Here is a 15456-nt window from a genome sequence, read left to right on the forward strand (position 1 = left end):
GCTGTGCATCTTCAGCCTTCTAGAGCACAAGTTGTGAAGGAAACACACTGAATGCTCTTTCTTTGTTGTGAATTCCATTTCACAGAGGGTAAATTGACAGAGTGACAGAGGATAAATTGTTTAAACTACTATCATAGATAATGAGTTTATCAAAAGTCTGTATAATGCTTCAGCCTCTTCCTGTCTGGCTTAACATACACAGGCTTTCTGCAGGTTGTGACATGCCACATACTAACACAAAAAGCAGTGGTCCATAACAAAAGACTGGGAACTGATTTAGGATATGAGACTGTCAAAGTAAAATGTCTACAATTAATTTCTGCTATTGTTCCAATGATTCAAGACATTCAAACAACCTTTAGATATGACCAAACATTGACACTAAAATTACATTAGCTGTATCAGGACAAAACTCACAACTGAAATTACCAGAGCAGCATAGAGAGCATTAGCTCTTGAAAAACCAAATGGATGATACAGCAAAGATCTCCCAAGCCAGGATCTGAAAATACTCTTAATGATGTTAAAAAGTCCCTTTTTTGGTATCCAACATTTAGCAAATCACTGTCTCTGATACTGAGAAATGGTGAGAACATAATCCTGTGTCCTTCATGCTTCTGAATAGCCAGTATGAAAGAAAAAATGTGTACAGCAGAAGCACACCAAGCTGTTATGCTGCAGAAAGGTAATGATAAGCCATGAAGATGTGGAATACACTCTGTGGTTTCCATACTGAATTCATAAAGAATACATCAAGTACCCCTCTGTCATAAAAGCAGTACTTAAACAGGTCATCCAAAAGACCTCATACTTGCATGCACACATCATACTAAGTTCTCTAGTGGTAACTAGCAATGCTTGCTTGGAATCACAACATAAGACAGGCCTTGGTAACCTATAGATACTGCATGGGATTCATAAATGCAAGTCATCTGATTTTATATGTTGTGATCAACTGATAAATGTACCACAGCTGTGACACGTTTTCTTCAAATGTTTAGTTGTTACATTCTGTTTTAGTTCCAAACTGTAAAGATCTCAGGAACCATGAAGGAAGAAGAGTTAAATGTAAAGCTATAAACATCTGATATAAATAAATTTGTTACAGAGAGCTGTCCTTTAAGAAAGGAGATACTGTCTATATCCTCAGGAAAATTGATCAAAACTGGTATGAGGGTGAGCACCATGGAAGAGTTGGAATATTCCCAATTTCTTATGTTGAGGTTTGTTCTTTGTTTTAATTCTTTTAATTAAATTGGGTAATAGGTCCACAAACCACATGAGAATGATGAAAATCTGGTTTTTCTTTTTCCTTAGAAACTTTCTCCCCCAGAAAAAGCACAGCCTGCCAGGCCACCTCCCCCTGCACAGATTGGAGAGATTGGAGAAGCTGTTGCCAAATATAATTTCAGTGCAGACACAAATGTGGAGTTATCACTTAGAAAGGTACAGTTGAGAACTATCTTCCATTGAAATACCACTGTAATGTCTCCTGCTACACAGAATAAATATATAGGTAAATACTGTGCTTTGTGCACTCTGCATTCAAGATTTGCAATGCACAAAGCAATGCCATGGTAGGAAACTCTAATATAATAGCTTGTTGGCTTGCAGTCTGTCTCAGCTACCTGCAAATACTGTAAATGTGTTTTGCTTTTAATTTGGACTGTGGCAGAGTAGCATATGCAATCATCTGCTAACTGCCCAGCTAAATTTTGAGTTTTCACTTCAATTATCTATTCTTCTTTTTAAATTATTATTCCTGGCTGTCACAATTATTATAGTAAGGATTTTAATGCAGAATAATTAGAAAATTACAGAAGATAAAAGATACAAAAAAAGCCTCAGAGATATTTTTGTGAATGTAAATATTTAATTTAATAACAGCTCTTTGTTTATAATGTTCTCTTGTCTTTCCTATGCATATCATGTTGGCTATACTGAATTACACATGAACAAAATAACTGTTTAATTTCTGAAGTTTGTTAGACACTGGAATATTAATACTCGAGAGAAACTTTATTATTGCAGACATTAAATACTTATTTGTAAGTATTACTTCTCATCCACTGGGAAGTTCTGCCCCTTACTTTTTTTTTTTTTTTTTTTTTTTTTAAGAATTAGCGTTTGTAGAAGCTTTTCAGTGGATTGTTTTTCTTTTGAACAAAAAAGTAAGGATAGAGACGTTTGTTGCTGACCGACAGCCTAATCCAGCTCTACTGAAAATAATGGGTGGTTTTTATTCATTTGAAATATGTAAAAGTCAGAGAGGTCTAAAAAACCCCAGGAATAGGAACTTAGAGAAATTAGAGGTTGGGAATAATTTGATGTCTTGCTTCTTTTTAAAATTAGCTTTTGTGTTTATTGTGGTGATCATAATCTTGACGGCCCAGTTTTGGTTTGTTTGGAAAGTTGATTTGCACTAGTTTCCTTTGTTCCCTCTCAGTAAAGATAACTGTAGTGAACTCCACATGTCAGCTACAGAAACGAAATTAGAGAAACCCAAAAGAATGCAAAACTAATAGGCAAGGATTTGTTTCAGAAAGACGTGGCGAAAAGAAGACTATGTAAACAAAGAAGGGTGTAGCTCATAAAGTAAAAGGTTTGAATATAAGGTTGATGTTTCCCATTTCAATTTCTACATTCTCTAAGAACAGTGAGGTTTTGCCAATGTTACATAGGAAAAACACTTACTTCTCTCATATTTTCAACAGACTCACACTTTTTAGTTTTCTACCTTCACTTATTCGAATTTTACTAATAACAAAGGACTTGCATGTATTTCATTATTGAACTTTTATCACTCTTCAGAAAAAATGGGCATAGCAGTCAATGCATACTATAGTTGGGGTATTAGCTAGTGGTTTGGCCAACAATTAAAACAGGTTAAGTTCCAAAGTGTTAATGTTAATCTCCCAAGCAAGAGGAGAGGACTACATGAGATTCTCCTCAGATAAAAGAACAGCATTTACAGTCCATGCCTAACCCCTCATTTTATTGGGATGGTAATTTTTTGTATGGCTGTTATCAATGGGAGGAAAAATTGGAAAAGTGAGATGATGCTCAAGACTGATGGGAAGCAGCACTGTAGGGATGATACTATTATATTTTAAAATAATAGCTGTTAGTACAAAATTAACTTTCGATGTATGTGCTGATAACTCATTTTCATAATGCATTTCAGGGAGACAAAGTAATTCTTCTTAAGCGAGTTGATCAAAACTGGTATGAAGGTAAAATACCAGGAACCAACAAACAAGGCATCTTCCCTGTCTCCTATGTAGAAGTCATCAAAAAGAATCCATCAAAAGATGTAGATGACTATCCTGACCCTCCAATACCCCAAAGCTATTCTAGTGACAGAATACATCATTTAAGTTCAACTAAGGTAAGGATTTTCTGATGTTAGCTGCCACCCCTAGAGTGGGTTTAGAAGGACTTGTAGTATTTTGTTAACATTATATTTAGGATTAACTTAGGATTAACTACACAACATTTTCTTTCTTGCACAGGTAGAATTGCATTACTATGTTGTTAGTAAATAATTTTTAATAGACTAGTTTGTCTCATATTGTGCCAGGATTTATGTTCTTTTCTTAACTGGCTATTACATTTTTAGTAGAGACAGGTGAAATTTGGGCAGAAAAGTCAACAAAGAATTTATTTGGGAATCTTAGCAAGAATTTGAACGTTAAGGGTATGTCTAGCAGCCTTCTAATAGTACAGTGTAAGGACACTCCCATAACACAGTTGTCCTAAAAGCCTTCGGTTCCATAAGCATGCAGGACACGGCTTGCCAAGACCAGTTCTCTACCTTTTGAAGCAAAAGAAAGCAGCCAGTGATTCTGTACCAAAACCTTCCTTCTTTTGCCATTCACAGTCTATGAGGAGGCTAGAATGTTGGTACATTATTTGGAGTGGTACAAACTGTTTCATTTGTATTGTTTCATTCAGGAGTGAGATGATTGTCATCACATTGTCAATGAACTTGAATGCAGACCTTTGTGGTTGTATATTTTTCCCACCAGATGCGTATCATAGGTTCCGAATTGTTCTCCTTCCTAGTCTAGATAACCACCACAAACCATACTACAGGATGCTGCAGAAAGATTCCTGTGTTCTGGTTTATCATTCACTTTTGAGGCTTTGCACTCACCTGTGTGGGGAACATAACATTTTTGGCAGTGATAGAAACTAAGGAAGTTTCTGCATACAAACTGTGCTTGGAATTAACTTGTTATCAATTACTTTGAACACTCAAGATGGAAACTTTTCTAGATCTTCCTCTTTACCTTTGCTGTGTATCTCTTCAGCATGGGCAGTGAGTTTTGGGTGTAACTATAAACTTCTTAATCCTGCTATGAATTCGTGCTTCATTTGGGTTTGTCCTCTTTTCTGCTTCTGTCTACTTCCGTACTTGGCGATCATCCATATGCTTCAACTTCAAAAGAAGTTCCACATTTACTAACTACTTTGGGGTTGTAAAAGCTACCAAAAGATGTCATTTATAGGCAATGGTAGCCCCTGAAAATGTTTCTTATTACTAAGTATTGGTTAGTTTGGGACAATTGCTTGAACAGGTCTTGTCTGGTTTTCCAGAATGTGTCACAACAGAGAACTAGACCCTATCTCTTCTATTCCCACAAAACTGCTCAAGTAACATCAAATTCTGTAGCTGCCAACTGAGGTATTCTATAAGCTAGGGCTTATTGTTACAGGAATCCAGAGGGTCCTGAAGGCAAGTCAAGACTATGAGGCAGCTTATATGCTCCCTATTCCAGAGATGCCTCTCCCTGTTTTCTATGGAGCAAGCTTCTCTTTAAGGTATCCTGCCAAAGCTCCATAGCTCTTGTTGAGCACAGGTGATGCTTCAGAGCATTTACATCCATATTACAAAAGTATCCTGCCTCTATTATGAAGTTAGTTTTTACTAAATTAGTTCATGTGGGAAGGCAATTTGCAGAAGCCTTCTTTTTAACATAGGATACTTCTTTAATAATCAGGTTAAAAAAACCCAAAAAAACCACCCTCCTCTGAGACTCTTAAACAGGCATTTTTTCTGGATTCAGCTGTATTCAGAAATAGCAATACCTTGAAGAAGAAATGTTGTTTCTGGCTACCCAGAAGAATTTAATCAGTCCTGAAGGTGTTCTAGAGTTTACCACACTTTCTGATACCACTTTCCTCATTCCTCTGGAGATTTTTACCACATATCACTCCTTGTTGCTAGAACAATTGTACTAAACTTCTCTGGCCTAATGGCAGTAAAATAAACAAGCCATACAAGTTTTGAGCAAGTTTTGCTCTCTGTAACTTGGCCTAATCCATCTATATCTTTAGATATAGATATGTAGTGCAGCTTATAGCCATGGGAAAGTAAAAATGGTGAAATCTCCTCAGCAGTATTACTGACCTTAAAACCACAGGTTAGGGACCCTTGCTTAAGAGGAATGATAAGGGAAAGAGACTGAGTATTTCTGTAACAGCCTAGCTCTGTTTTAGCAGACTGCATTGTATCAGTCTATACGGTTTACTTTGGCATAGAAGACCCTGTAACAAACGCTTGTCTAACTATAATATAAAGCTGTTTGCCTCAAGAAAACTCAAACAGAAGGTAAGTAAACTAACCTCCATATTCTGCAACATTATTGTAGACTTCAGAAATTATTTTTCTCTACTACATTAATAATTAAAATGTGTAGTAGTCCAGATAACTTAGAGGTGTACATCTAATTATTTTGGATAGCTGTAACAATGAGATTAAAATATTTTTTGCTCAATTTTAATTTTGAGGATTTATAGTAATAAAAATGCATTTTCAGTATTTACTGAAGCAATGGATATCTACTGATGCTGTATACGTATGACTCACCAGTCTGTCATTCTTAGAAAAGGACGTTTCTTTTACCAGAAGGATACTTCAATCAATATTGTGTAACGGTACTCAAAGCATACTCTTATGTACTGTGCTGTCACTATTTTAAAAGCATTGTTGACTGCCTGTGTCCAGTTTGAACTGAATGTACCTTTCACAAATGTTGACATCATTTTGAACTAATAGGGTTAATTTTGAAAAACAAATTCATTCTGAATTCTCAAATTCATTCATTCTGAGCAGCTGCTCATGTCTTAATAAAAGTATGCAATGTATTAAAGATGTTTCTTAAACATTTACTCAGAAGTACTAAGAAAAAGTAGAAGTATTAACATTCTAATAATTAGAAATTACCTCAGTTGCTGTACTTAGAAAGAAGTATTTAATGACACCTGAAGTGTATTTCTGAAAATTCTATTCTCAAAATAAGAGTAATGGTTTGGGAAAATTTCATTATTATTAATTGTATGATTTAATAACCTGTGACAGGCTCACTAACAGAGCACCATAAGTAACATAACTTCAGCAGATCAAATGCAGTTGCCTTCATGAATGTAATGATTCAGATCTATCTTCATGTTTGACATTTATGCCCTAAGCCAGAAGCTGATAGTTTCATGTTTCAAATGTCTTTCCTACTATTCTGATTCATATAGTAGTGATTTCAGACACCCATGGTCACTCATATTGTACCCTGTAATCCAGATGATGGCACAGATTTATTTATTTATTTATTTCCAGTTTACTCATATCCTAATTCTCCGTCGTGCTTATCTATTTAAATTCCCATGTTTTTCTTATTTTTGAAGTTGCCTTCCCAAGCACTGAGCCCACTTTCCAGACAACTTCCGTCGTCTTGGTCACACATTGATCAAAAGATTCTCCAGGTTGACCGTAGTGATTTGTTCTCAAGGACTGTTGGTTTTTCACCTTCAGGCATGTGCAGTTTAACTTCTCCGTCAGTTCCAGACAGTTTTCTTTGTGACATAGAAGAACTCAATTCTTTGGCATTAGCAACCTCCCAAACTGTAGCAATGTCCCCAGGTAATAGCATTCACCCCATTAAGGAAGGTCACTTTATGCCAAATACAGAGGTGTTTCTCAGCTCTCCTACAGATCTTCCTCTGTCCTCTCTGGTATCTCCCTCTGTCTCATCTTCAGCCAGCTCATCTCATGACATAGCATTTAAGCACGTCAGCAACAATACTAAGTCAGGAAAAGATAAAGACTTAGAAAGCATAATTGACCCTTTAGTTATTGAAGTACCTAGAGATTTGTCAGATACTACAAGAGAAGGTGAACGTGGCGCTATGTGTAACATCCCTTCGCCATATGAAGAAGGTTCCTTATCCAGTGTGCTAGCTGCAAGTGCTGAAACTGAAGAGGAAATCTGTACTGCAGACCTGTCACTTAACAAAGGGGATCAGTCAGAACCTCAAGATTCAGATTACTCCGAAGAAGCAGAAGACACAACAGAAGAACTAACTAGACTGCATATAGAGGAGGATCTGGTACATGACAATTTAGAATTCCCAATAGAAAGTGGAGAAGATTCTATGGATTGTTATGAAGGATATACTTCACCAAATATTTTTAAGGTATTTTAATTTCTGACAACCCTGACTTCTGTGTTCAGTTAACTTAGTATAATTATTCTCTGCCTTGTATCTACATGTTTGTATTGTGCACAGGCACACTTCCATATATTTGCATTTGATAAAATTGAGCTCTGAGTGAGCTGGTCTAAGAAGAAGGGTGTCCCTACCCATGGTAGGGAGCTTGGAACTAGATGATCTTTAAGATCCCTTCCCACCCAAACCATTTTATGATGCCATGATTAAAAATCGTCAGCATTAAAGGACAGTCCCTTCTCAGAAGCAGGCATATGCGTCATTATAAATTCTGTGATGTATCAATTGTGCTGGTCCTTTCACTCCTGTCCTCGCTGTTTGCCAAGGAGCTTCTGATGTGAAAAGCCAGTGAACCATTTCACTCCCTAGCCCATTGCGTGCTGCCCCATTTGAGAGAGAGGCCCCAGCAAGCAAATGCTGTCAACAGCCTCCAGAGGGAGGGACATGTGCCTGCTGCAGAGACTCTGCGGTTTGTGCTCGGCATGTGTCAGCTCACCAGCTGATGTATTTATAGCAGGCTCTGTTACAAGGATCTGACTAACAGTAACAGATCAGATTACGTTTGGCAGTTACACAAATGCTTCCTCCTGAAGCCCTTCCCCGTTCCTCTTTGGGACCGTACATCACTCAACTATCCCAAGTGTGTGTTGGCCATTAAATGCCACAATGTAACTATGCAGTTTTTGTGGTTTCCAGGCATAGCTCTTTTTTCTGTTCAGCACTTACTTCAACAGACTATTCAGGTTGTTGCTTTCACTGATAGCATGCATGTCAGGTGCTTAGGCCTGTTTTAGGCCAAATGTTAAACTATTTAATTACATTTTGCCCTTTAATTACATTCTACCCTTAAATGACCTGAAAAACACATAAGAAAAGCTTAAAAATAGAGGTGAAATCCATAGCCACAAATGGCAACTTTTTAATGCTTTCTGAGGCAAGAAATGTCTTCCAGAAAAGTAGATGACTAATAATAAGATTAGCATGAGATTTTTGATTCTTCAGGTTAGTTACATGTCCCCTTACTGAGCATTTGACAGCCTTCAGCTGATTTTGGAACACAGTTTTATAGCAGAGCTACTTCTCATATTTCTTAAACATTCAAGCCAGCTCTGCTTTCTGCTGGAACATCAGGAGACTGATCCTCTTTTCCATCTTTCTTCTAATCTTCCATTTCCCTCTGCCAAGGCACCTACTTCCCACTCCGTTCCTACAATATCCCTGTCTACTGCTTCCCTCTCAGCTCCTCTCCTCTCTAAACCCTTACATCAGCAGGAGAAAGACTCACTACAGTTAAAGGTAACTGCACCTCTTGAATATGGATTGTTGTAAATCTTTGTGTCTATTAAATAACTGCAAGGCTAACACGGAGTTTGATCTTCTCAGATGTACTGCTTTCTCTACTAATATTAAATAACGTAAGAAATGGAGAATTGATAGGCCTTTTTCAAGTGAAACACAAGGTAAAACTATAACCATTGTAATACAATTAAATAGTTTAAGGAGATACCAATGATAGGAAAGCAGAAAGCCTTCTACTCATTTCAGGTTCATACCAGGACAGCAAACAGAACTGTATTCAAGTATGCAGAAACTAGATAACATTTGTGTTTCTGTTTTCAATTTCAATCCAAAGCCTGGGAGAAAAGTCATACATGTCACAGGAAAGCACCACTGCTGAGGGTCATGTTCTAAATACCAACTCTGTTAGTCAAGGACTGGACAAAGATTATTCTCTCTCCAGGACTACAGTTTGTGTCAGCATTGAAGCTCTGTGGCAGAAATATGAAAACTTGCTCTAGAAAGACAAAGCTCATTTGCAGGGCTGACTTCCAGAAGATTTGTCTGCTCATGAAAAAGAGAAAAAGTCATGTAAAAAGAAACTATCCTAGAAAAGTGATCATTGCATCATTACATCTATGTCATAAATACCCTCCTTTTTTTTTTTTTTTTTTTTTTCTTTTCTTAAGATCTACCCCATTTTACAATGTGCATGACCAACAAATCTGTTGGTTTTTTCCTGAAGCAGGGAAGAGACATAAGGCTTCTTTCCAGGGCATGAATCTGTCATGGGCTTAGGTTTGTTCCACCTCAAAGAAGGGGTAAAATAGAGTACTGCACTTGTTTCTACAGCTTTTAATAATGTAACAGTTGGTAGAGTGCTTTTGGTGCTTTTGTTTAGCCTAACCAGAAAAATTAAGAACATTCCTCATCTACACTGAAATTCTTTTTAGGTGAACTGTATATTTTTGCCCTTATTTGAGCAAGATGTGTTAATCTGAGCTGAAAATAAATAGAAGGAATATATGTTCTTGAAACTGTATACTGATACTTCAGTAACTTTCGTTAATTTAAAAATATATATGTATACACACACACACACATATATATATTTTTGCTATGTGGCTTAAAACTAAATGGAATACAAGGAGCTATGGGAGGGAAGTGTCACTTCGCATTTTGTTGGTGGGAGGGATGTGTCCTCCAAAAAAAGGAGTCTGAAGACACATCCTAAGGAGAAATGCTGACATTTTTCTGCCTCCTTGGCATCTTTTTTTTGCTGTTCTTATTCACCCCTCTCCTAAGAGGGGGCTGGGATTTTTTTTTTTTTTTGTTTTTTTTTTTTTTTTTGTTTAGTCACATTCTAGTGACAGTCACAAACACCTAAGAAAAGGTTTCCAATATAGCACTCCGCTCTCCTCACATTCCCCCCAACTCATCCCTGCCCATGAGATTTCACAAGGGCTGCACACACACCCCTTAATAACTGAATTCTGACAAACATGAAGCTGATTGGTAGTGATGCTGACAAAATGAGGATACTTGCAAGAAGTACTTTCCACCAAGTATTTACTTGCTTTCTAAATGCAAATCCAGGGGGTGTGTTCTGTTTAACAAGGAATTATATTCACCATTGGTATTTCTAAGGTAGCATTTCTGCTCTGTGCTGCTGAGCTTTTCTGTGTTATTATCTGAGCTACTTCAGGGGATACACGTGCAATAACTGTTCCAATTGCATATGCTATACATGATGCATCTTCTAATTGTAACAGGTGCCAGAGCAGGAAACCCTTGGGAAAAAAAAAGATACAGTGGTAGCAGTGAAGATAAAGTATACTAACAGTACTCCTCCTACCTGTAACAGTTGCTTTTTATTATCAGGAAAAGCATGTCTGACTTGCATGTATGAATGAAGCAACAAAAATCCCATGGTGCTTCATTCTTAAACTCTCGCTTGACAAAGTTTTTGTGGTTCTTCTAGGCTAATTTAAAGAGGGAGCTATTTGTTATGGGTAAACCTCCTCGTAGCCCAGTGATGACTAAGAGATCCTGCAGCTCACCTGTCAGAGGTCACAGCTATTCACACAGGGTATGGTACTGGATGCCCAGTGTGCAATAACAGCTTTTCCATGGACAAGGAGCTCAGTGTCTAGTCTTTCAGTATTTTGCTTTTACCCAAGTGTCTCAATACTATCAGTATGCTGTGTTTTCTTCCTGTTGTGCTTCTGTGCTATGACTGAATAAAGACAACAGGTCTGTGTGTGCCTGGATTTCTATAAATCCACTAGTGTATTGTATCTCTGCAGTACTGCATGGTATTTCCAGTGCTACAAGGTGTTTATATTTTGTTCTTCATAGTTAGTCTAGTTCTATTAAAATTACTCCTCTCTTTCAAAGCATTTTTAGTTTATTAAAATTACAGCTTCTAAGAGTTATAAATTTATTCTCCATTGCATGTATAGACTGAATTTTTAGTTTTGAATCCATGTCCTTTTTTTCAAAATGTTTTGCTCCTGCTACATTTTTTTCACTCAATACTGTTCTCTTTATCCAAGCATTCCAGATTTTAATACTCTTTAACCTTTCACTTCATATCTGTAATGTAACCGTACAACAAGTCTAGTATTTTCACCTAGCCAGAAAGTCAGGTTGTTTAGAGTTTGCATGGATTTTGCTCAAAAAGGTAATCTATGTTATGAAAAGGTGGGGGGGGGGGGGGGATAAAAACCACAAAATGTCAAACACAAAAACCCCACCTTCAACCTAAACAATATGAGAATGAGAATTTGTAGTTTGTGCTTTACTTTCAGTTCAGGATTTATTTGTCCTTTGCACTGGTTTCTTAACATTTAGGTCTTACAACTGGTAATGGGATTAATTGTTCTCTATGCTGTTGCTGCTGATTTTAGGTGATCATCTTTCTGGAGTCTCCCTTTTTCAAATTTGAATCTTAGTTTAAGATATGCAGGTTTGAGTAACTTCCAAAGTCTTAGCTTTTTGGCAGGCCTCTGTTTGCTTCCAGGTACTGAGGGAACAGTGCTTTCTCCACTAATGAAGAAGGACAGTTCAGTCCTAGGAAGGCCAGGATTCTTGTAGTAGCAGACAAAGACCATCTAACAAAAAGGCCAACTAGGAAAGAGAGCTGTAAAAAAGGGATTAAGCCCTATTTTAATTTTGCATATTACTCCAAGTGAATGACACATAGTCAGTATATTAAGAGGAATGTATTAGTCAGTGTGTAGTGTGCTTATTACTTTAATTCCCAAAATACAAGCGCACAAATCATGCACCTAATTTGCATACTCAGGACTCTACAGAACTTTTATATGTAAGTGCAGTATCAATAATGCATGAAAATCAGGCATAGAACTGGGACCATTGACTTGATTGTACACTCCTTAATGTTTTTGGGATTAGGTCCTGCAATGTTTCCCAGGAAATAAGACAGTCTGGTAAACGGAGGTGCAGTTGAAAATTAGGAATCTTTGTTAACACTTCTTTGTGTAGCCAGTGCAGTTGTATGTGGGAATGAGAGCTTAGGGAAAGAAAACAGGGAGAAAGCTTCTAAATGTCAGTTGGGGTATTATTGTGGAATGCCTCCAAATAGAGAGCAAGCACCAAGGTCCCCCTGCTCTGACATACCATCAATCACTTCACCCTATTTCTCCAAGATTGTAATTTTGTCACAAGACTGTTTTCTCTGCAGCAATAACATAGAGTTAAATCATGAGTCACCTTGATTCTTACCTATTTCTACTGTGGTCAATTAGCAATAGAACCTTTTATGAAGCATATGCAGAAAAATAAGATAATACTAATCTACCCAGTTTCTTCCTGGCTTGGCATTATGTTCAAAGCATTAAATCATTTGTAGCATTGTTTAGGACTTTTACTTCCATTGTTTACAGGAGAAGTCCTTAACCTCGGTTGAGTTCTTTTGCGTCTCTATCTTTGGCATTCAGCTCAGTTACAGACCTGATGAAAGATTAGCAGCAAATCAGGGCAGATTCCAGTCCAAATACAAAGAATTCTGACTATTCTCCTCCTGCTAGACAAGCCAGCCATTGAAGAAGGTTTACTGAGAACTGTTTAATTTGTAATCTTTACTGTTTATTCTTCAGTAAAAATTATCCATCTTTCTTGTACACTGGCAGAACAGAGTAAAGTGAGGGAGAGAAGACAGTAAAGAGTATAAACAGTTTTTTTCTTTGAAAATTTGTTTCCCACCTAGCATTCAATAAATATGAATTTTTAAAAAATCTGTAATCTACCTGCCTGCAAATTTAGGCACCTTTTAAAAGATATACTTTATAGACGGTAAAGTACAGATTGTTCACAATATTTTCTGCACATATTCATAGAAACTGCTGAAAAGAAATTTAACTAATTTCATCTGGAGATTTCATTTAACTAATTTCATCTGCTGAGAGGGAAAAGGGGGGAAAGAAACCAAACACATCCTGTGTTTTTCTGTTCAGTTTTTGCCATCAGCCTGTGGATTGTTTATGGCTGCCTTCTCTCTTGGAAGACTGTATCAACTTCAGGAGTGACTGAAATAGTCAAACCAAGAGAGAACCATGGGGCAATAAGACAGATTCCATGGCTGAAAGATCAGGTTGCAGTTTACTCAATTCATGAAAGAAAGTGCTATGAGCAGTGTTTGATATCCACATTCCCAAAACATATATGGTTCCCAGACTTGTCTCCACAGAGTGACCGGAGGGCATCCTCAGTCAACAGAGAATACGATCCGTGCCCATATCAAGAGCTTTTCCAAGCAGCTGCTCCTGCACTTTCTGGCCCCTGCCAGATTCTAACCAGTATAAGTCAATACCTTTCTAAGCAGGATATGGTTTCTGTAGAAGGTTGGTATTTTTCAGTTCCATGCATCCAGAGGTATTGAATATTATTGCTCAGTAATGCTCCATTAAGAAGGAACATAGTTCCTTTCAGAAAGCTTTGCACTGGAAATACAAACTACTTTTTTCTTTTGAAGTGTTAATTGTTGTAGTCACACAATTAAATGTATTCTTTCAAATTTTTTTTCTGTTCTTTGCCTCCCAACAGCCCGCATGGCTTGAGATGAAACAATTAGTTAAAGCATAGCATGTTATGCCTGCCGAGTTAGTACTCTGTGTGTGTAATGTAAATTGGTATGTTGTTCGTCTGTAAATATTCTAGATTCTGCCATTATGTATAGGAGATTTTATTGCTGCTTATCCAAAAATATATTTCACCCAAAAAATGTATGATGCTCATCAGTTGCATCTGATTTTTCCAATGTTATTTCTGTTTCACAGTGAAGAGGCAGCAGGGTTCTATTCCAGCTTTGTACTATGCTATAAATAGAATGGACTGTTGATGAAGTTCACAGTTTTGTTTAGTTTTTATTATGACCTCCCAAAATCAGATCTTTAAACATGCCAAGATTCAGTTGTTTGTCATGTCTCTTAAGGATTTCTTGTGAGTTGGAAGGGGGGGGCAGAATGGGCCGTGGTTTTACACAAGGTAGAACATGAACTCTTGAGCAACTATGTGTTACACCTCTGTCCAGCTATTTGGACCTTAAACTGCAAATCTTTATTACATTTCAAATCATTTCATTTCAGCCACAGCGCCCTGTGCTTTCTCATGAAAATATACACAGTGGGGGGGAACCGTAAGTATAATTCTTGTCTACTAAACCAAAACCTAACATGTAACTAACAGCCAGCATGCTATCAGATAATTTTTTTAACTTGCCAAGTACAATTATGAAGAGATTTCTCAGATTTATGGATAACTGCATGAGGTAGGTAGATAGCCAAGAAAGTCCCAGAAAGCAATGCCTTATTTGTTTAATTTTACATTCAGTGCAGCCAGACATGGCAACTTAACAGTTCTCCATTGTCTGTACTTACAGAAGAGATTTTGACTTTTTTTTATTCTCTTCATTTTTACATCTCAGCAAAATGACAATTACAGATTCAACGTTGATTCAACTGATCTGTTTTACTGACTTGATAGAATTATTCAGAAACAGTTCTGGATATGAATAGAGAGAAAAAAAGTAACTTGATAATGTTGATCACAGGAACACAGGCTCACACTTTTTGGTGTGATTTACAAGCGCAATTCAAATATGAGATACAAAAAAAGGTTTTCTGTGAACTGGAGAAGAACCTAGAACTCAAGTCTTATTTTAAGTGCTTGAGATATTTCAGTACTGACAGTTAAAATGCAAGTTCAGTGCAAGATTGTCTTGAGATTCCCCCACCCTAGCCTTGCACTTGGGTCCTACTTCAGTGATCACTGAAACCAGCAGTCATTCTTCCTTTAGCATCAGAGCACTTCAGCATATCCCCTGTTAGATAATTTCTCATAAAATGTACCTAAGGTTTATTGTCTAAAAGTAGATATACCACAAATACATAGTTAGATTTGGATATTCAATCTCACTAAAACCACAACTTCCTGCTGGTATAGTTGAGCATACTGAAGCACCTAACTCAGTTTTGAAAGCAATAAGTTTCTAATTCATTTTGTTCAGTATATTATAAGTAGTTCATTACTAAAGTTATTGATTCCTAAAATTAAAAATAGAAATATATTAAATTTAAATTTAATATATAAATTCTCTTGATTATGTTTTCTGTCAATATCATAAATGCTAGTAGAGTTTTCATACTTACA

General features: G+C 36.9%; 1 protein-coding gene across 48 annotated transcripts in view; it reads left to right on the top strand.

Annotated features, from left to right (window-relative positions):
- SORBS2 (sorbin and SH3 domain containing 2) overlaps positions 1-15456 on the top strand; it is a 194812-nt gene that overhangs the window by 174781 nt on the left and 4575 nt on the right. For 31 of the 48 annotated variants that reach the window (XM_038134776.1, XM_038134779.1, XM_038134774.1 and 28 more), the window contains 7 exons: positions 1109-1223; positions 1318-1446; positions 3185-3388; positions 6685-7473; positions 8692-8802; positions 10766-10873; positions 14394-14443. In XM_038134776.1, the coding sequence (XP_037990704.1) occupies positions 1109-1223; positions 1318-1446; positions 3185-3388; positions 6685-7473; positions 8692-8802; positions 10766-10873; positions 14394-14443 (1506 nt within the window). The remainder of the gene's footprint in view (positions 1-1108; positions 1224-1317; positions 1447-3184; positions 3389-6684; positions 7474-8691; positions 8803-10765; positions 10874-14393; positions 14444-15456) is intronic. The other 17 variants (XM_038134793.1, XM_038134795.1, XM_038134794.1 and 14 more) reach the window with 2 other exon arrangements.

The sequence above is a fragment of the Motacilla alba genome, chromosome 4, assembly GCF_015832195.1.
Source record: "Motacilla alba alba isolate MOTALB_02 chromosome 4, Motacilla_alba_V1.0_pri, whole genome shotgun sequence".
In the NCBI taxonomy this organism is placed as follows: Eukaryota; Metazoa; Chordata; class Aves; order Passeriformes; family Motacillidae; genus Motacilla; species Motacilla alba.